Raw genomic sequence first — 21,819 nt, 5'->3', positions numbered from 1 at the left:
GGGGAAAAGGTCAAGAGCAGAGCCTTGAGAAGTGGGGACACCAATGCTTACGGGTGAGCAAAAGAAAGGAGGCCGTTCAGAGTTGAGAATCGTGCCTCAGTTATATTATTTCCTCAAAAGATAGCTGCTGAATTGAAGATGAACTTCGGTAGATTTTTCTCTCAGATTTAACCATTATCAACCACAGACTAATTGAATCATAGGTCTCATTCCTGGATCTTTCTAAGATCTGTCTGCTTCGCTCAAAATCTGAGACTTTCAGGTTCTGGGACTTGTGGGCATTTTTGTGCAGAAGTTTCTTCTGGGAGCCTTCCCTTTTTGTCAGTTGTCTCCCCCCATTACAGGCTGTTAGAACTAATTAAAGGATGGCCTTAGAGTTTGTCCTTTGAGACTTAAGATCAGCTGGAGGACTGGTGCTCGGGCCTCCCTGCATAGCCCATCCGTTGGAGATACGAGGATGAGGGAAGGCGAAGGAGAAGGAGAATAACGTGAAGAAGGGAGACAGAGGCCACACGCCACCAAAAGGTAAATGCTTGTGTATAGCTTCCCTCCATCCCAGGCTTCCTCTCCCCAGACAGCCTCTGTGTCTGTGGGTTTCTGTGGGAAGCCTTCACTCCTGCCCTTCCTCATTCAGGGGATTGCATCCACCTCTTGCAAGTCCTCTGACTGTCTTGTGGTTGCCCCTAGCAACGGCTGAGCACAGCAGCTTTCCAGGCTTTTTCCGACTAGACCCTGGGATCCAAGCCTTTCAAGATCCCGCCTCACCTGCTGCTCATGCTCTCTCTCTCTCTCTCTCTCTCTCTCTCACACACACACACACACACACACACACACACACACACACACACACCGTGCCCTGACCACCATTTTCACTGTCTGAAAGTTCTTCCTTAGGCTGACCCAAATTTTCCTTCTCTAGAACTTGTGTCCACTAATGGAACAATTTCTACAAAGGGAAGCTGGCCATCCCCTAAAACATTTTAAATCAATGCTTAGAATGTTTTTCCTTTATTTGTATGCCCGTGTTGGGGGTATTCCAGGGGCGAGGAGTGGGAATGGAGATTAACTTTCATTTTCTATTTCTTGGGTTTTTTACTAGTGATTTCGTGTTGACTGTAGACACACCAGAAAATACAGATAGGCTGATGGAGGACAGTTGAAAACCCTATAACGTCACCACCCGGAAAGAACTGCTGGCAACGTTTTGGCCTGTGGCCTTCCAGACCATTCTGTGAAACAGAAATGGGATTGTGTTATACATACTGTTTTGAAATCTGTGTTTTAAATTTAACATCTGTTATGAACTTTTCTCCATATTAATATATATGCCACTTATTTATCTGCATTAGTATATCCTTATACATAGAATGTTAATAGGTCGTAGTCGCTTTCTGGTGGCTAAATTATATTTCACTGAATGGATTAAACGAGCCTTTTGAAAACACATCCTGTAGGAACGAAGGAAGGTCTTGTGGTTTCATGCTAATTCTCATTGTGCTGCGGCTCACTACGTCCCAGTAGGAGACCACCGTGGGTGTTCCCCTGATGGCCAAAATCTTGACAGCCAGCACTGCCCAAGCTATGACCCATCAGGGATGCTGGGGAGGTGCCACACCAGCGGAATGGAAGGCCTGTGGTGGTTACGTAGGCTCCCTGTGAGCTATGACCCCGCTGATTCCTAACAGGGTGGCAGGCCTGCCTTCCCTCCCTCCTTTCCTGGGGAGGGCTTCTGCCTTGTGCTGGCTTATTGCATAACCCGCCCAGAGAAGGTCAGTCACACTTCCCAACAGTAGCTGGAAAGATACGTCACAAACACCAAGCCCAGCAGCACCAAGACCCTGTCCCGGCTTCTCCGCACACGTCCCTGGGTTGTGCAACGTGGGGCCACTTACTTCTCCATGTGGTGATAGAGCATGCCTCTTTGGAAGTAGGCCACCGCCAAGTGCTTGTCTCGGTTAATGCTCTTGGTGAAGGCCTGTGGAGAGAAGAAGGGTCCAGACGTGGTCCGGGAGCCAGGCAATGAAGAAGGTGAGATGAGCTCAGAGGGAGAGGCAAGAAGGGGTACAAGAAGGGACGGTGTCTTGAAGGGGACAAGAGACTTAGAGGTCAGATGTCTCTGTAAGATGGAGATGTTAATATCTGCCTTTCGCGATTACTGACCAGATTAAAATAATGAAAGTAATGAAACAGGAAAACAATTAAAATGTTATATACAGTATCATATTGATTTAGTAAATAAATACCACGCAATTAAAATAATAACCAGAACGCATATGAAATGCTGGGAGGAAGGGCTGATGCAGGGAACCAAAGACGGGCACAGTGGCCGAGAGCCAGAAGCAGAGCAACATGAGGCCAGATCTCGCACAGCGCGAGGGAGGCCTGGCAGTGAGCAAGCCGGGAGCACAGCCGTGCCCAGACTGGCTGCCGTGCTTGGCGCATCTCTCTCCCCGGCAGTGTGCACTGTCTCCAGCAGCTCCCGGAATCTGGGGTGCTACTCGCTCAGCCTCTGAGAGGAGGTGGGGACTGCAGTCCTCCTCCCACCCGACGTGAGGCCCCCGCCTGCGCCCATCTGCCCACCCCGGGGCCTGACATGGACGGCGCGCATGTTCCAAGCACTGCCACGGCCACGGCCAGGATGGGAGGAACGGAGTCTCTAAAGATGCTGGGGAGTCAGTCATCTGTCCACCGCCAATGCGAAGACTGGCAGTCTAAGGGGACAATAAGGACTGACATTTACACAGTGGTGTGAAGTTACACAGCATTTACCAGGCGGTGCCTCCCTTCGTCCTCATGACGTTTGCCCCTCGCAGGCAGGTGAGGGCCAGAAGCTGTCACAACTTGCCAGAGACCCAGGTCCAGAGACAGGCCGAGCTGGGGTTCGATCCTAGATCTTCTTCCTCCAAACTCCAAACCCCCTCTGGCTTACCCTGACCCATCTGGAGAGTGATCACTGAGAATGCTCAACCCCATACTAGGGAATAGGAGGGAGGAAAAATATTTAAAAGACAGGCTGAGACACCCACAGCCTGCCCTCGGCAGACGTCATTCATTAATGACGGTATGATTTCCTTGTGCCAGGCTCAGAAGCCTAAAAAAAGTGCCCCGCATAATTGATCAGAATTGTCCCTTGAGAGGAAACCTATTTTTAAGTGCCTCCCCTTGATCTCTAGGGCCCGTAAAGCTCACACATGTGAAATTCCCCAAGAGCCCAAAGAGGGGCTTTCTAACCAGGCAAGCAGCCGCAGCCAGCAGGAGTTCTAGAAGAAAGCATAACTAGGGGAATCGTCATAAAGGTGTTAAAGAACATTCCAGAATAATTTGAATTGAATAGATGGAGAAGAAAGGAGCGCATACCCTCCAGCTGCTGGTTCCAAGCCAGTGCCCAGCAGCACCGCCTGGGGAGCTCGGACTACCCAGAGCTTGAGCAGGCCCCTCCCCAAGCCAATTCAATCAGGATCCCTGGGGGTGGGGCCTGGGCGACTTCGTTCTTTGAAAGCTCCTGAGAGGTTTCCAAAGTGCTTCTCCAAAGTGGAGAAGCATTAATGACAAAGGCGCGGAGGAGGGGGCCCGGGGAGAGGCCCCTCCACTCACCTTCTCCGCCTCAGGCATGTTTTCCAGGATTGTGTGCACACAGCCGATGTTGAAGCAGATCCTGGAGTGGGGGTCCTGGACCGCGGTGAAGGCGTCCAGGGCTCCCTTCCAGTCTTTCTTGTCAGCTGCCAGCACCCCTTCATTCCAGAGGCTGATGGCCTCGGCCAGGGACATGGTCAGGCGCAAGCCTGGGGGCCGGGAGGCTGCCAGGACACAGGGAGAGGGTGAGCAGGTGTCTTCCTTGGCGGGCTGCGCCCCGGCCTGCGCTTTCCAGACGTGGTGCTCAGAATGGGGTCCAGCCTCCCTTAAGACAACCTCTCAGTGTTGCAAAGGCTCAGGAAATGTCCCCACCTTTTGGCAACTGACGCACAGCCCTATGGTGAGAGAGAAAAGGAAAGAGACAGAGAGGGCGGGTGGCTGCGGGGCGGAGAGTGGGGGAGAGGAAGTACATCAGATACTGCTCGGGATGGGTCACTTCCCCAAAATGCTTCTGCTCTGTCACCCAGCAGTCCTCTGCCTTCCACCCCCGCTCTGGGGCGGGTTGGGTCAGGTCTCTGCCCCCAGGCTCAGGGCAAACTAGGCAGGTGGATGCGCCCCTTGGGCCTCCATTTCCACACCGTCATTGAACAAGGGTATTGGAGGAGAGGCTAGGTCTTTCCAGTCTTCAATGAATTCCTTGCTCACTCTCTCATTACCTCATAGACTTTCTGGAATATATATATGTATATTATTTTTTTTAAAAATCTGGAACTAAAATGAGCAATTAACAAGTTGCTGAGACAGGGTGGTCTTGGGTGTCCCCCGGCTCTGAGCTAACTTTTAGGAACGCTTAGGAAGCTCAGAGGTGACCAGTCTCCTGCACGTGTCCAAATTAGGAGGCGGCTATGACGGTGAATTATGACTTCTCCCAACCTTCTGTGAGACACTGAAGCTAAGAAGCGTCTCATGATAACTAATGTGTGTCCTAATCTCCACAGAAACGGAGTTAAGTTTCCTTTCCTTGCTGCCCCGGAAAAGGAGGAATCAGTGTATCCGCTCCGACGAGGAACGGGGAGCAGAGGGTGTCAGCAATTTGACTGACTCAAATCCTGACTATTTGTTGATATTGGTTAAAATGCATGTCGGGGAGGATCACCGTTTGTTCTGTGGCAATGAAAGAACTCACCGGTTATCACCAAACTTCCCCAAACAGCCTGAAAATAAATTTTAAAAATATATGTTCCATAGGGCTTGTAGGCCCGAAGGTGTGAGACTCGAAAAGGTGCACGTGTGTCTACACGGCGTACCCGCCCCGTGTTTGGAAGCCCTTCCCACCTCGCGTCTTGGCCTGGGGAAGCCGCGCTCATCCTTGAGGCCCAGCGCGATGTCCCTGCCCCTCGGGAAGCCAGCGCCACGCTCCAGCCGCTAGAGACACCGTCCCCTACTTTGGGCCACCTCTTCCCTAACACATTGGTTGTACTTGCAGAAACTTATTTCTTCATTTGCTCAACTCTTAGATCCCCTGACAGCTGGGCCCGGGTCTTCTCATTCTAGGATCCCCAGAACCAATACTCAATAAATGGTGAAGACATGTCCCAAAAAGAAGTTAGAAATCATTGGCAAATGACCTACAGGTGACAGTGATGCCAGAAAGCGATACTCTGACTCCATCCAGCGAATAAATAATCACAACTTGATTAGCATGCTGATTATTCCCAGGAAAACCAAGTGGTTTTGTAGCTAAGCTAGATTTTATTTAAGCTGTTGTTGTTGTTCCTTATCTTTTGGTTTTATCGTCCTTGAGCTGCCCCCCATGGCTTCTCTAGCCTTGTTTTCCGGATTGTTCCTTCACAAAGCCCTGCAAACTCGACTCCCTGTTCCCTTCCCTTTAGGTCTGCGAAACCCGCCTCTTTGCTTTGGCCCAAGCTGCTTCCTCTCCCTGGGCTGTCCTTTCCACGTCTGCACCTTCAAACCCAGCTTGCACAGCGTCTGCTCAAAGATCACCCGCCCTCAGAAGCTGGCGGGACATCGGGCTCACCCTAAAGCCCCCAGATTGTGATCTCTCCTTCTTCTCCCCCGTGGCCCCTGATCACTCTCCCCCAAAGTAGAGTTACATGTGTTCAGGTGCATCTTAGCCCCTCAAACGGTCTGTGCATTTCCAAGTCCTGGGACAGCCCCATCCTTGGAGACCTGGAGCCCCAGCAGTGCTGTCCATACTCAACACTGTCCTCTTTTCCTCCACCCTCCTGTTGCCAAGCCGCTGTCACTCCTCACCTCGCCTCGTCCCCTCCATCCATTCTGCACACTGCAGCCAGACTGGGGTTTTAAAACACAAGTCGGATCACAACATGCCCCTGTTTTGAAACCTTCAAGTGCCTTCACGTTGCTCTTAAAACACAAAGCAAACTCTGTCCCGTGCTGCAGACAGGACTCTGCCTGCTGCCCCACGCCCTTTCTGGGCCATTTTCCTTCCTCCCGTCCTCTCCCCCAGCCCCATTTCCTTCCTGGGTTCTCCAGTGAGCCAAGCCCGTTCCCTCTGCCTGGAATGTTCTTCCCCCAACCCTCCGCCTGCAGGTTCCTACTCAATTTCACTTCCTCTGAATGGCCTTTCTTGACTGTGTCCTTGCTGTGATCACCCTCCTGTCTCACAGCCAGCGGTTCTCTCTGGTCATGGTGTGGTTTGGTTTGTTTTTTAAGTAAGCTCTACACCCAACGTGGGGTCTGAACTCATGACCCTGAGTTCAAGAGTCACACGTTCTACCACTGAGCCAGCTGGGCGCCCCTGGTCACGGTGTTTGTCCCACTTTGTAACTGCGTATCACCTGTGAGATTGTTTCGTGGCCCAGTCCGGAGACAATCATTACTGCCATCTCTAATTACAATAGCTATTGATGTTGTTAGTGGATGGCCTGCCTTTTCAGCCCCTCTTCATTCCCCTTCCCCCTCTGGTAGAACCCCACTTTTGTTCAAGTCTCCGCTCTCCTGAGTCCATGTGCGTCAGGGAAGATAAGCCCCCAACACTGCCCCAGGGAGTGGTTTAAACACAAGCCTGAGATACAGTTCTAGTTAATAAGACGTGGGGAGGGGGGACGCCTGGGTGGCGCAGTCGTTAGGCGTCTGCTTTCGTCTCAGGGCGTGATCCCACCGTTCACATCGGGCTCCTCCGCTGGGAGGCTGCTTCTTCCTCTCCCACTCCCCCTGCTTGTGTTCCCTCTCTCGCTGGCTGTCTCTCTCTGTCGAATAAATAAATAAAAAAATCTTAAAAAAAAAATAAGATGTTAGAGGAAGTCTACTAGGGATTTCTGGGAAAGATTTTTTTCTCTCACTAATAAAAAAAAAAGACACATGAAAGAAACAGTAGTTGTTTCTCTCCCCTAGACAGTTTGTGAAGATGTGCCTAGAACACTGGCAGCTTTCCTGTGACCATGAGGAAAGCCAGCTAAGATTGTACAAGCTAGAGTCTTGAAGAAAAGGTGAGGGAAAACCAAAAAAACAAAAACAAAAATAAAACAAAATAAAAAACACCCCACAAAACAAAACCTGGGTCTTTAATGATGTTGGTGATCTCCTCAGTTAACACATTTTGGAGCTGACCTACCTCAGGACTTCTTATTTGGGGAGGTAACTAATATATTTATTGTTTAAGTCACTTGAATAGGGTTTTCTGTTATGTTTTAAACATTCTGACAGTCGGAGGAGTGGGCGGCTCTTGATCTTAGGGTCATGAGTTCGAGCCTCACATTGGGTGTAGAGATTATTAAATAAATAAATAAATAAATAAAAACTTCAAAAAAACACAACTTTCTGACAGATATACCACTGTATTCTCCTTCCCAGGACGGGACTTGATACAGTAGGTGTTCAGTAAACATTATTTCTTGAATACATTTTGCTGAGGCATTGTTTGGATAACAAAGTTTCAGCTCACTACCTTTGAAATTACCCTAAATCCTGAATAAGCAGCATTTATGTATGAGTAGCTAACGGGTTACAGAACTCCTGTTGCGTTTATTCAGTTAGCTGGAAGCTAAGAACATTCCAGTGCTTTCCTTTTTCTCTGAGGGAGGGGACTGTGAAATCACATTCATAATTTCCGTTATTCCTTAGCACTCAGCAGCTACCTCCTCGTTCCTGCTTTTAGCATTTAGTGTTTAATTGTTCTGTAACATTTTTAACTACATGAGACTTCTCTCTCAGGCTCCTCAAATGGTAGAACCATGTCTCTACTTTCCTTTATCGTTCTTCACATTTGGCATAGTTCTAGGCACAGGGCAGGTGCTATGTAGACTTTTGCTAATTGGGTAAATGAATCAAAAACTAAGAAAAATGCATCCTATTTGAAAAATATAATTTTATAGGAGCTCCTGGGAGACTAAGTAGGTGAAACATTTGCCTTTGGCTCGGGTCATGATCCCAGGGTCCTGGGATTGAGCCCCGCATTGGGCTCCCTGCTCAGTGGGGAGCTCCTCCCTCTGCCTCTGCCACTCCCCCGGCTTGTGTTCTCTCTCTCCCTCACTCTCTCTCAAATAAATAAATAAAATCTTTAAAAATACATATAATTTTACAGAATTTGTCAGTATCACCTTATTTATTAAAGTGAAGTACATTTTTAATAATAGGGAAAAGAATATTCTTTCTATGGCCTCAACTCTAACATCAAGTGGATATTTACATTGAGTACCAAATAGGAAGCCCTCAGGAAGTGGGCAGGGAGACCTTATGTATTATATATAAACTTCACCTGGATTTCACAGAGAGCATCCAGAATACCCAGCATGGATCCCATTGTTCAGAAATGCTAGTTGAAAGCCTCGGTGTGAAAAGTCTTCCTTCTCCAGGAACACATCCTAAGATAATCCTGTCTAATCTACCATCGTAGTCATTTTCTATTGCTGCATAACAGATTACCACAGATTTAGTGGTTTGAAATTACACACGTTTACTCTCTCACAGTTTTCATGGGTGTAGAGTGTGGGCACGACTTAGCTGGGTCCTCTGCTCAGGGTCTCACGAAGCTGAGACCCAGGTGTGGGCCAGGCTGCATTCTCATCTGAAGGCTTGACTAGGGAAGGATCTTCTTCTAAACGTCCTCACGTTATTGGCAGGATTGCAGCTACAGAACACATGATCCTTGCTTCTTCAAGGCCGAAATGGAAAGAGAGTGTCTACTTCATTGAGTCTCTGACCACTAGACTCCCTTTTAAAGGACCTGTCTGATTAGGTCAGGCCCAACCGAATGCAGTTGGCCTTTTCAATCCACTGTCTTCTCCCCATAGTACCCATCCAGTAAATGTGATCTGGCCACAAAGCCAGAGATGCAGTTTCTATTTTCCTTGGACAGGCTTAATACTCCATGGGCCTTTCTCTCTAGGAAGGTCAGGTGTCTGGATAATTCATTTCATGTTTCTTCAGCATATTTCCCTCAAGTATGCAGATTCCAAGTCAGTGGGTATCCAAGGGAAAATTCTGCTCTAAACAAGATAGTTACTGATATAGAAGGAGTAGAAATGGACCATGTCACAATACAAAAAAGGGGGATGTACAGAAGAGTTAGAAATGTACCTCGTATTTAGTGGAATAGAATTTTTAAAGATTCTCTTGCTTTCCCTGTAGCGTCCTTAACAACTAAAACAGTGTCTGGACATATGACAAATATTTGCTGAATGAATGAGGGAGTAAAGAATAGACACTTACTAAGTTGTTCCTCCCCCTGCTTCTCTGGGAACTGCCCATCTAATCCGTGGCAACATTTGAACAACATGATTTCTGACTGCTTGCATTGTGGTGGGTGTCTGACAGACTGGACCAGTCAGTTTCCGTCTCCTGTGAATTGGAATTTAGGACTGAGAGACAGCAGACTCATCTCTTTGGGGAGCTGGACACATGACATGTGAACTTAGCAGCTGTGGGTCTATGATGTTTTGCCATGAAGTCCAGGAACACAGAGAAAACCAGTCTGCATAGAGATAGAATGAAGAAGATACCGAGTGAGAATCAGAGACAAGAGACAGAGACAGTGAAACCCAGTGACATCCCGGTCACTGATTCCAGGATTTCCTGAGGCCCACTCAAATTCCTGCCCTTTCCCCCTAAGAGACATCGATTGGCCCTTATAATTCATGTCAGTATTTGCTTAGGTTTGCTCTAGTTAGTTTTGCTGTATGTCAAAAAAAGAGAGTCTTGGCAAATAAAAAATAAAAAATAGATGTGCACCCATGGCCCACAACTCCAAAACAATCAATCGCTAATGAGACATGGGAGATTCTCAGAAGCAAACGTAAGTACATAGTAATCAGCGATCCCAGTGATGAGAGAAATAGAGAGGCACTGGGACTCCACCTGAGAACTCTTTCGGAGGCTAGACATGCACAAGTGATAGAGGACATGGCTCTTGGCCAAGGACGAATCCAAATGCTGTGCAAAGAGATCAACGGCAGAGTAGAGGGAAGCGGAAGCCCAGAGTGAGCTGAGGCTGCAAAAACTACAGGGACAACACAAAGAGCTCCTTGGTGTCTGAAGGAGAGCAGGGAGGGTCACAGCTTGATGCAGATGGCGTCATGTTAACAGATGTCAAAGAGAAAAAAGAACTCCTCAGCTCCTACTCCATTCCTGAGTTACACAGAATGAAGACCCAGACAGAAGACAATGAGAAAGCTGATAACTGCTGTAAAGAAATTCCAATTATCAAGTCCAGATTCACTAAATCCCAGGAACCAAAAGATTTTGCAAGTATGATCCCTAAAACCTGTCACTAACTGAAACATGGCAAAGACCAGGATAGACATTAGAAAGCCAGGATGGATGGGTAAGTGTGGCTCTAGATTTCCCAAAGACATGAATTCTAAAAACAACATCAAAGACTTACCAGCTGATCCCTGGAAAGAATTCTAAAATATAGATTATTAAACAGAGGCACTTAAGGGAGTACCTTAAGCAAAAAGGGAGCTGGGACCTTTAGGAAGTAGCTTAGCCTAGGAAGAACAAGTCAGGTGAAAGTAAACTCTTCCTTTTTTGAGAAGACTTTCCTGATCAGTGGGAAAATGCCATGGACAAATATCAGACACATATTTGACCAAAGTGTTCCTTTTTTCTTTTCTCTTTTTATTTATTTGACAGAGAGAGAGAGCGCACAAGTAGGCAGAGTAGAAAGCAGAGGGAGAGGGAGAAGCAGACTCCCCACTGAGCAAGGACACTGAGGTGGCGCTCGATCAAGGACCCTGGGATCATGACCTGAGCCAAAGGCAGACACTTAACTGACTGAGCCACCTACACACTCCTGGCCAAGGTATTCCTAAGACAAAACAATTTACATGATTTAGTTGGCTAAATATTATACCCATAGAGCCTTCTTGAAGTATCAGTGTCAACTTGCTTCTTTAACCTTTTAATAAAAAACTTGGATCAGATTTGCAAATGACTCAAAGCTTAGAGAGAGAGAGTCAACATATACAATGACAGATTCAGAATTAAAATATTGCCTGACTTACACGGATTTACAAAAACTCCAAGTTGAAATTTGATAGGAATCAATGTAAAGATTGACTCCTGAGTTTAAGAACTCCATTGTCCAGGAGTGCCTGGGTGGCTCAGTTGGTTAGGCGACCAACTCTTGATTCCAGCTCAGGTCATGATCTCAGGGTCGTGGGATAAAGCCCCATGTTCTGCAGGGAATCTGCTTGAGATTCTGTACCTCTCACTCTGCCCTATACCCCATGTGTGCTCTCGCTCTCAAATAAGTAAATAAGTAAATAAATAAATAAATAAATAAATAAATCTTTAAAAAAGAAAGAACTCAACTGTCCAAAGATGGGTAGAAGACAACACTTAAGAGCAAGTCTTGGAAGAAGCCTAACCATTTGGGTTGACTTTAAGCTCAATATGAGTCAACAGAATCATGTGGTCGCCAAAACAGCTAATGCACTCGTAGGCTGCATTAACAGAAGTGCAATCAACTCTTGTATCAGATGGTTCTTGACTCAACTACGCACACAGAGACCTGAGTAATCTCTTCGTTGGCCATTGCAGGAGATTGGCACCAACTTTCTAACTCAGAACATACTTGCACACATTCTCTTCTTTTTTTTTTAAAATACAGAAAGTATTTTATTTAGTATGTCACCATATGAAAAATGCTAGTGTCATAGTAACATTTTATTTCAGAATTCTTAATTTAGAATACATGTAATTTTAAAAGAGCAATCAATTTAAAAATTTCAACATTTAAACACATTGCTTCTTTTTTTTTATCTTTACGGTTTTATATTTTATTTTTAAAGCCTTGGTTTGTCCAAAAAAATTTTTTTAATGTTTTTTTATTATATTATGTTAGTCACCATACAGTATATCCCCAGTTTCTGATGTAAAGTTCGATGATTCATCAGTTGCGTATAACACCCAGTGCACCATGCAATACGTGCCCTCCTTACTACCCATCACCAGCCTATCCCATTCCCCTACTCACCTCCCCTCTGAAGCCCTCAGTTTGTTTCTCAGAGTCCATAGTCTCTCATGCTTCATTTCCTCTTCTGATTACCCCTCTTTCTTTATCCCTTTCTTCCCCTACCGATCTTCCTAGTTCTTATGTTCCATAGATGAGAGAAATCATATGATAATTGTCTTTCTCTGCTTGACTTATTTCACTTAGCATTATCTCCTCCAGTGCCGTCCATGTTGCAGCAAATGTTGAGAACTCATTCTTTCTGATAGCTGAGTAATATTCCATTGTATATATGGACCACAACTTCTTAATCCAGTCATCTGTTGAAGGGCATCTCGGCTCCTTCCACAATTTAGCTATTGTGGACATTGCTGCTATGAACATTGGGGTGCATATGGCCCTTCTCTTCACTACGTCTGTATCTTTGGGGTAAATACCCAGTAGTGCAATGGCTGGGTCATAGGGTAGCTCAATTTTTAACTTTTTAAGGGACCTCCACACTGTTTTCCAGAGTGGCTGTACCAACTTGCATTCCCACCAACAATGTAGGAGGGATCCCCTTTCTCCACATCCTCTCCAACAATTGTTGTTTCTTGCCTTGTCTATTTTTGCCATTCTAACTGGCGTAAGGTGGTATCTCAGTGTGGTTTTGATTTGAATTTCCTTGATGGCTAATGATTTTGAACATTTTTTCATGTGTCTGTTAGCCATTTGTATGTCTTCATTGGAAAAGTGTCTGTTCATATCTTCTGCCCATTTTTTGATTTGTTTATTTGTTTCTCGTGTATTGAGTTTGAGAAGTTCTTTGTAGATCTTGGATACCAGTCCTTTATCTGTAGTGTCATTTGCAAATATATTCTCCCATTCCGTGGGCTGCCTCTTAGTTTTTCTGACTGTTTCCTTGGCTGTGCAGAAACTTTTAATCTTGATGAAGTCCCATAAATTCATTTTATCTTTTGTTTCTCTTGCCTTTGGGGATGTATCATGAAAAAGGTTGCTTTGGCCGATGTCGTAGAGGTTGCTGCCTATGTTCTCCTCTAGAATTTTGATGGATTCCTGTCTCACATCGAGGTCTTTCATCCATTTGGAGTTTATTTTTGTGTATGGTGTGAGAGAGTGGTCAAGTTTCATTCTTTTGCATGTAGCTGTCCAATTTTCCCAGCACCATTTATTGAAGAGACTGTCTTTTTCCCACCGGATGTTTTTTCCTGCTTTATCAAATATTAGTTGCCCAAAGAGCCGAGGGTCCATTTCTGGGTTCTCTATTCTGTTCCATTGGTCTATGTGTCTGTTTTTGTGCCAGTACCATGCTGTCTTTGTGAAAGTGTAGATTGCTCTGGGTATCATGGACATTTTAACTATGTTAATTCTTCCAATCCATGAGCATGGAATATTTTTCCATCTTTTTGTGTCTTCTTCAATGTCTTTCAAGAGTGATTTATAGTTTCTAGAATATAGGTCCTTTACATCTCTGGTTACGTTAATTCCAAGGTAACGTATAGGTTTTTGGTGCTATTGTAAATGGGATGGATTCCCTAATTTCTTTTTCTTCAGGCTCATTATTCTTGTATAGAAATGCAACTGATTTCTGAGCCTTGATTTTGTATCCCGCCACATTACTGAATTGCTCTATAACTTCTAATAGTTTGGGAGTGGATTCTTTTGGGTTTTCCATATAGAGTATCATGTCATCTACAAAGAGAGACATTTTGACTTCTTCTTTGCCGATTTGTATACCTTTTATCCCTTTTTGTTGTCTGATTGCTGTTGCAAGGACTTCTAGTACTATGTTGAATAATAGTGGCGAGAGTGGGCATCCTTGTCGAGTTCCTGATCTTAAGGGAAAGGCTTCCAGCTTTTCCCCATTGAGAATGATATTTGCTGTAGGCTTTTCATAGATGGTTTTTATGAGATTGAGGAATGTACCCTCTATCCCTACACTCTGAAGGGTTTTAATCAGGAAAGGATGCTGTATTTTGTCAAATGCTTTTTCTGCATCTATTGAGAGAATCATATGATTTCGGAATTTTTCCTTCTGGATAAAATCTATGACACTGGTGGATTTGCGAATGTTGAACCACCCTTGCATCCCAGGGATGAATCCCACTTGGTCATGATGGATTATCCTTTTAATGTGCTGTTGGATTCTATTAGTTTTCTGTTGAGGGACAGTCAGGTTGCTTCCAATTATATGCTATCATAATAATGTCACAATGAATGTTCTTGCATATATGTCCTTTCACACTTCTGTGAACACAATCATAAGATAAATTTATAGAAATGGAATAGGTTGGATGGAGTGTTTTTTATTTTCATGTGTATTCAAAAAAAATGTATAGCTAGCATACCAAACACAGTTTCACTGTTATATTTTATAATGAGGCTAAACATTTTATGTGAATTAATGAAAGAAAAATACTAAGTAAATTACAGCATAGGTGAATTGAAAATATCACTAACAATTTGAAAGTGATATATACATAGGGCCAGAGTTTGAGAGACACTGATCTAGCATGGAACTTTCATCTTCCCTGCTTGAAGCTCCTAAAATCTCCATTTTATGCAGGGTTTGAAGGTGGAGAAAATGTGCAGAAGAAGGGAGAGCTTTGGAGTCCAAAAACCTGGGTTTGAATGTTGACTTCCTTCCTACTGGCTGTGGGACTTACAACCTCTTGCAACCTCATGTTTCCCATGTGGGAAAGTAGGAGTGATAATACAGTCATGTGGAATATAAGACCTATTTGTTACCCAGTGGCTAGTATAATTCAGCTATTTGGAATGAATTGGGGGAAGATAGAGAAGTCAGAATCTTTGTTCTGCCTAGAACCTCCCCCTTTCAAGACTCCTCCCCTAGACCAAAAAAAAAAAAAAATTATAATGGCAGCTAGAAGTCTCAGGTTTAGAAGGATCCCATGCTTGGTTCTACTCCCTGCTGCCCCATTCTGAAATTCTTAATAATAATTCTGAACAAGAGGCCATATTTTCATTTTGCAGAGGACTCTGCAAATTCTGTAACCAGTCCTGCATATAATGTCAGGCTTGTATGGTCTCCTCCCTCCTACTGCTACCCCAACAGACTGTCCCCTCTTACTCCTGAAAGCCCACTCCCTTGGGACCATCTATGAGGGTACCTGGGCCACCTGCGCTGTGGTTTGGGGCCCTTCTGCTGACCCATTCTGTCATAGTCCTACATCTATCACAGACGTAGCATCACTCTAGGGGAGAGCCTTTGGGACCCTGGTTCCAAGTTCTCTCTGGTTTTCTAGGAAGCCTGAACTGGTCAGAGCCAGGATTTGGAAGTGACTCGGTGACTTCTGTCCCCATGCATGCCCCTGACTTCCATGGAAGCACTTAACTACTCAAGACCCTCTCTCATCCTATGTTTTAACCAAGAAACCGTTGTGGGGTCAGAAATCCTGGATTCAAATCCTGGGTCTGTCATGTCCGACCTAAGCAAACTTTCATAAATCCCTCCAGTTTCAAGAGCCTCTGCTCCTCGTCCGCAAAATGGTTCTAAGAACAGTGCCTAATTGCTGGTTTGTCCTGAGACTGGAAAGGAATGCCATATAAAAGCCAAGCAGCGGCTAACGTGCCGTGGGTGCTTTCGGATTTCCAAATGTATGCGAGAAGAATGAAAAGTCTTTGTTTGCTTCGTGGGGTGCTGGCCCTCTGTTCTGGTATGCCCACCCTCCTCCTCCAGGCTGACTGAAGCAAAAGTCTCATAGCACGCGGGGCACCGCCTCCTCAGACGGACCCTCCGATACTCTAATTCCACTTCTGTTCAAACTCGGAGCAATTTTCTCTCAGCTTCTGCTTTGCCTGCTCTCGGCTCTGTAGCCATTTCCCCCTCAGAATTCCTAGCACGTAAAAACTCTGCAGAATGGTTTATTACACTGAGATGCAATTAAAGCCAGAACATGCATGACCCCGCCGTCCAGCGTTATTGCTGTGGAAGTTCCCTTTTACACAAAACCCTGGACTTCCTGCTTTAGAATCTATTGCGATTTTCCACAAAACAGAGTTTCTCATACCTCCTTCTCTCCCTCTTTGGATTGTCCACTTACAAGCTGTAAGTGAGGCATCAATTCCTTATAGCCAAGGGTCTTTCAGACCCTCTCTTGCCCTCTCCTTCCATCCCTATCCATTGGAACATAGAATCCTGGAAGGAAGATGGGGAAATAAGATGTTTTGAAGGCTGGAGAAGTGGTTCTTAGCAGGGCAAGGAAGCATACTAAGAAGATACTGCAACGTTTCAGGCAAGAAATAATAATATTGAGGCAGCCACAGGAAGACAGGAAGGGTGTGAAGCAATGCCAGAGATGATGTGGTCTTGCGCGTGGAGATAAAGGAGAGGGGGGATCAAAGATAAAGGAGCCCCTGGTGTTTCCAGCCGGAGAGGCTGGGAGGCTGCCACAGGAAGTGGAGGAAATGGGGTGGCAATCTCATGCAGTCCCACGGCTTTATACAAATCACTCTCAGCTGATGCTTCTGAATGTATTGTCTCTCCAGAGCCTAAGTCTGAGATGGACTGATAGGGCCTTAAGGAAACCAGAACTGATGGGGCACCTGGGTGGCTCAGTCGGTTGGGCATCTGCCTTCAGCTCAGGTCCTGATCTCGGGGTCCTGGGATCGGGCCCTGCGTCGGGCTCTCTGCTTGGCAGGGGGGCCTGCTGCTCCCTCTCACTCTCCCTGTGTGCTTTCTCTCTCTCACAAATGAATAAAAGAAAATCTTAAAAAAAAAAAAAAAAGAAACCCAAGACTGAACTTCAGGGAATTCCTAGTTAAGGCAGGTGGGGCCAAGGAAGGTCGGTAAGAAAGTGTTCAGAAAGACAAGAGGAGAGTCGGGGTGATGCTGACACACATGTCAGGAGATGGAATGCTTCAAGGAAGGGGGTGAGCCATGTGGAATGCTGCCAAGGGATGATGGAAGCTGGAGGCCAAGGTTAGGGCCTCAGCAGAGCTGGGCAGTGCACAGGGGAGGCAGAAGTCAGGTCGTGAGGACCTGAAGAGACAGTGGGAGGTGAGGGAATAAAGGGGGAGGCGCTCTGAAAAGAAAGAAGGTGAGCCCCACCTGTAGTGGGCGTGATGTTCCCAACAGGTGGGGGTGGCACAGTGGAAGAGAGAGTGTCCTTGGACTGCAGCTCTGCTCTCACCCCTTCACCTCTGTTTCTTCCCTCTGGTCTTGAACCCCATGCAGGCTCAGTAGTCTTTCTGAAATCTTGGTCAGTCTGTAGTAACACCCTTCCACTGATGAAATGCTTTTCTTCTCTTTTCTGCATAAACTCAAGCAGCCTTCTTCCTGAGCAGGACCGCCCAGCCCCTCCTCTTACACCCTCTCTCCGCCGCCCCCCAGCATTACTGCCTACTTGCCCTTGCAGCGCTCCCAAGATGAGCTCAAGCCCATACTTGCAAGCTTCGCCCTGAGGACCATTACGTATCCAATTGCTGTAGTTGCAGAGGCCGGGGATCCTCGCGGGGATAGGAGGAGTGCGGGCGACTAACTATAATCACATCAGCCCCTCTCTGTGGAGCTCTCACCGTGTGCCAGGAAAGCTTTAAACACTTGACGTGCATCATTTCATTTACTCCTTGCAAACACCCATTGAGAGCGAAAGAGGCTGAGTCTTAGCTTCAGCGACGCGGTCGAGGTTACAGAGCGCATAGTGATCGGGATTCAACCGAGCGTCGGACTCCAAAGCCAACTCACGCTCCCTAAGGAAGACGGGAAGGGAAATCGCCACCTCCGACGCATCTCACCTATTCTGCTTATGCTTTGGCCATTGCCCAAGATCCAAACCGTGTCAAAGATATTTCAGTTGTAAGCTTTTTTTTTTTTTTTTAAGATTTATTTATTTATTTTAGAGAGAGCTCGCGTGAGTGGGGGGAGGGGCCGAGGGAGAGAAACTCAAACAGACGCTCCGCTGAGCGCCGACCTGGACCCGCGGCTCGATTCCACAACCGAGGGATCATGACCCCAGCCGAAATCAAGAGTCAGACGCTCAGCCCTGAGACACCCAGGAGCCCTCGAAAACTTTTTAAATTAAAAAGCAAACAAAAACAGGGACCTTTGGTTTTAGGAATGGTGCTCTCCGGCTTTGAGGCGGGGAATGAATGATTTGACCTTTAGACATCTCCTAAAATCCTGGCCCATGATCTGATGGACTCAAGCCCTTCACTGCCACGAATACAAAAGCTGTCATTTCCTGCTTTAAAATCACTGGTCTTGGACCTGTCAGTCCATCAAACATTGCGTCTCCCTGGTATGGAACTGATTATGGGAAAAGCAAGCTGTGTAGGAAACAGCTGGGCCCGGGGTGGGGGTGGGGCGTCCCAAGGGCAGAGGGAAGTAAGGTGGGACCTGGGCAGTAGGGGCAGAGGCTGGGAGTCGGAGAGGTGGGGGCTTCCATCGGCAGGAGGCTGGGCTGGGCCATCCTGCAGCACGGCCTGCCCTCCTGACTTTTGTGAAAGCTTAAATGAGCTAGACATGTTTCCTCCCCTTTGACCTCAAACAAGTTTCTATCCAAGTAAATAAATATCAAAATAAATACAAAAACAGCCAGAACTTAAAAAAAAATGTCTGGGATAGTTGGCATTTGGAACCCCTGGCCTAGTGTGTGTTGTTCTTTTGGGAGCTGTGGTGCTAGAGCCTGGAGCTCAGCCTGAAGCACCTTTGAGCTGAAGGGAGCTGGGGCTGCAGTCCCTCCACCCCCTTCGTCATGGCCCCAGGGCCCAGGTAACTTCCGGAATCCCACGGGGCCACCCAAGCAGTCCCAGAATTCTTCTCTGCCTTGGGCTGGGGCACCTTGACCAAAAGGTGGGCAGGGGAGCGGCTGGCCCTGCTGGGGGGGGGGTCCGGACTTGGTGAGCCCTAGCTTTCCCGGGCTCATTTATGAAGTTACAAATAAAGGACAGCTGAGGTCATTGCCAACGTCACATGGGGATCACGCTCATGAACAACCAGATTTTCTCTGCCAGGGGAAGACACAGGTGAATCTTTGCTCCCTCGGGCTTTCATTTCATTTCATTTTATTTTATTTTTTTAAATTTTATTTATTTATTTTTAAAGATTTTATTTATTTATTTATTTGAAAGAGGGAGACAGCCAGCGAGAGAGGGAACACAGGCAGGGGGAGTGGGAGAGGAAGAAGCAGGCCTCCAGCGGAGAAGCCTGATGTGGGGCTCGATCCCAGAACGCCAGGATCACGCCCTGAGCCCAAAGGCAGATGCTTAACGACTGCGCCACCCAGGCGCCCCTGGGCTTTCATTTTAATTCTGGAAAAATCCATGTTGTCTGCTGAGGTTCCCAATGATCTGTTTTCCAGCCTCAAGCTGAGACTCCTCGGACAACTGTTCACTTTGGGTTCTGCTCCTAGGATCTCTATAGCAACCTGGGTGCCAGCCGGAAGACCCAGAAACCCAGCAGGGCCTGGGTGCCAGCCGGAAGACCCAGAAACCCAGCAGGGCCGCGCTTACCAGGCCCGAGACAGAGCACCCAACAGTCCACAAACAGGAAGTGTCATTTTGCAGAGAGCTTTTTTTTTTAACCCCAAGACAGAGTTCTGAGGAATAACAAATGTGTTTAGTTGACCATGAAGCAGCTTTAAAAATCAGATGCTTTCTGTTCAATTCTAGGCAAATGATTAAAGCAAATTGGCTCTTTGCTATTGTCATTTGCTATTGTCAAATGTGCATATTTTAAATTTAGCAATTCAGGGTCCAGCAGTTCCCTTTCATTCTGTTCAGGCAAAAAGTCACAAGGCTGTATCTCAGAACTCACTGTCTTCTAAACTACATTACAATCATGTTCTTATCAGTCTTCATACTTGTTGTCTTAACTGAGAAAAGGAAGAGGGAAACTGAAACCCAGGGTTGATGTCAAGCTTAATTAAGTCGTCCTCACACAATGACAAAGCCCTCAGTCTGCATATTCTGAGGGCTCCGCAAACAGAGGCGAGGTCAAAATCCTTGCCCAGGCCAGTATCCGGCCATAGGAAAATCAGCTCTCCGCTGTGTGGGCCAGAAACCATTTCCAGAAAGTAAAAAAGACTTATGCTTAAATCCTTGGGACTTTGAACATACACATTCAAATGAATTCTGCCTTCTTCCGAAATTCAAGTGTTCCAGCATATTGGCTATCCCAATGCACCATCTTGGGTGAACCAAAGGGATTCCTTTTTCTTTTTTGGCCATCTTTCAGCCACCTGGCTTTCGATAAGATGTTCAGTGCCTCTTGCAATGTGTGAAACTACAACACCTGTCTAGACCTTAAACCACTCCTTTGGGTCCGGTTTGCTAAATCTGGAGCCAGAATTTGATTGGCTATGGTTATTGCTCTTGCTTTAGAAACTATTTCCCAACCATTTAAGCACCCACGTTGGGTTTCGCACTGCAGCTGATTACTTCATGCTTCCGTTCACCAAGCACCCGTTTGGGGAGCTAAAACCATAGCATCTTAGATTCATTTGCTCTCTGGGAACGTGAAAAAAAACGAATCCACCTGTTACGTTTGGCCAGTGGATCCCAGGGCTCAGCTGTTGGAACTGAACCACTCATACCCAGTGTGAACAAGGGGTGCATTTCTTTCCCCTTCTGGGGGAGGCCAAAGTGGGGCCGGGAGTGGGGAGGGGACGAAGGGAAGTGGTCCAGGGGTCCAGGTCGTGGATCTGGGCTTGAGCAAGCCTTTGTTCACAGCATCTCTTTCTGCTTGGGTCGTAGCAGGCCAGCAGGTGGTAGTGGTGAAGCAAACTGGACCGTCCCTCCCTCACCCACCTCAGTATCTGCTGAGTCACATTCAGGGTGAGGAAGTACAAATGGCTGTGAAATGAGCCTCATCATGTGGTTTTCTTTTCCTAATTTGGGAAACAAATTAGGGCAGGCCTGGGTACAGGGGCCTGGGAAGCAGTTTTCTCTCCTGGCAAGGGTAGAGGGGAAGTCCAGTGCCTTTTCTTTTCCCATTCAGAGTCTGAGCTGACACTCTGGATGAAAATCTCCAGATGACAAGAGCTGAGCCATAACTTTTCTTTGTGTCTCTTTTTTTAGGTTAGGTCACATACGTGGTTAGGTCACATACGTGATTTCTAGGCCTGGAAAATGCATCTTTGTGATACGAGTGATTGCGAACACAAGCAGAAACCTCCACTCCAGAGAACTGTGCTTTTGTGGCAAAAGTGCATTTCCCCACTAATACAGAGATGCAAAAAAAAAAAAAAAAAAAAAAAAAAAAGTCTGCATTTTTTCCCCAACTCTTTATTTTTAGTTCTCTTGTTCTTCTGGCGGCAGAAACCAATCTTACTCAGTTCCAAGCATACTCAGACACTTCAGATTTAAGCCCACTCAAGTTCCCTTACTCTGAAATTCCCAAACTTTTCTAGGGGGCCTGTTGTTTTCTCCCTCCGAAGCTAATGACTTCTGAGAGACCGTGGCCTTCAGCACCTCTTCCATGAGTCTGCCATCCAGCCTGGCTCTCTCCCCTGTTGATCTTCTCAGGGGTGGGGACGGGGCAGCAGGGAAGAGGGCAGTTGGAAGAAGGGGGGGTGGAGAGTGCAGGAGACTGGCTTGGCTAACATTCTCCACCCCTCCATCTACCTTTCAATGTTACGTAGGAGGACTCCTTTTGAATTTAAAAGCCAACAACCAGTGCTCTCCTCTGGCTCCGCCATGATAAGCCTCCTACGGGATAAATGGCAGCTCCTTGTTTCTCCACAGGAATGGGGGAAAGGTCACCAAGTCAAAAGGAGGGTGAGGAGAGGAATCATCCATCAATACTTCACAATATTACATCACCAAATGTTGTTATTGTGCAGACGCTC

General features: G+C 46.5%; 1 protein-coding gene across 1 annotated transcript in view; it reads right to left on the bottom strand.

Annotated features, from left to right (window-relative positions):
- Positions 1-3,971, bottom strand: part of NCF2 (neutrophil cytosolic factor 2) — a 28,924-nt gene extending 24,953 nt beyond the window's left edge. The window contains exons 1-2 of the mRNA XM_040636299.1: positions 3,595-3,971; positions 1,893-1,975 (exon numbers count right to left, since the gene is read on the bottom strand). Coding sequence (XP_040492233.1) covers positions 1,893-1,975; positions 3,595-3,768 — 257 coding nt within the window. The 5' untranslated portion in view covers positions 3,769-3,971. The remainder of the gene's footprint in view (positions 1-1,892; positions 1,976-3,594) is intronic.
- Between the last annotated feature and the right edge of the window lie 17,848 nt (positions 3,972-21,819).

The sequence above is a fragment of the Ursus maritimus genome, unplaced genomic scaffold, assembly GCF_017311325.1.
Source record: "Ursus maritimus isolate PB19 unplaced genomic scaffold, ASM1731132v1 scaffold_2, whole genome shotgun sequence".
Classification (NCBI taxonomy): Eukaryota; Metazoa; Chordata; class Mammalia; order Carnivora; family Ursidae; genus Ursus; species Ursus maritimus.
This window is presented reverse-complemented; position numbering and strand designations above follow the sequence as displayed.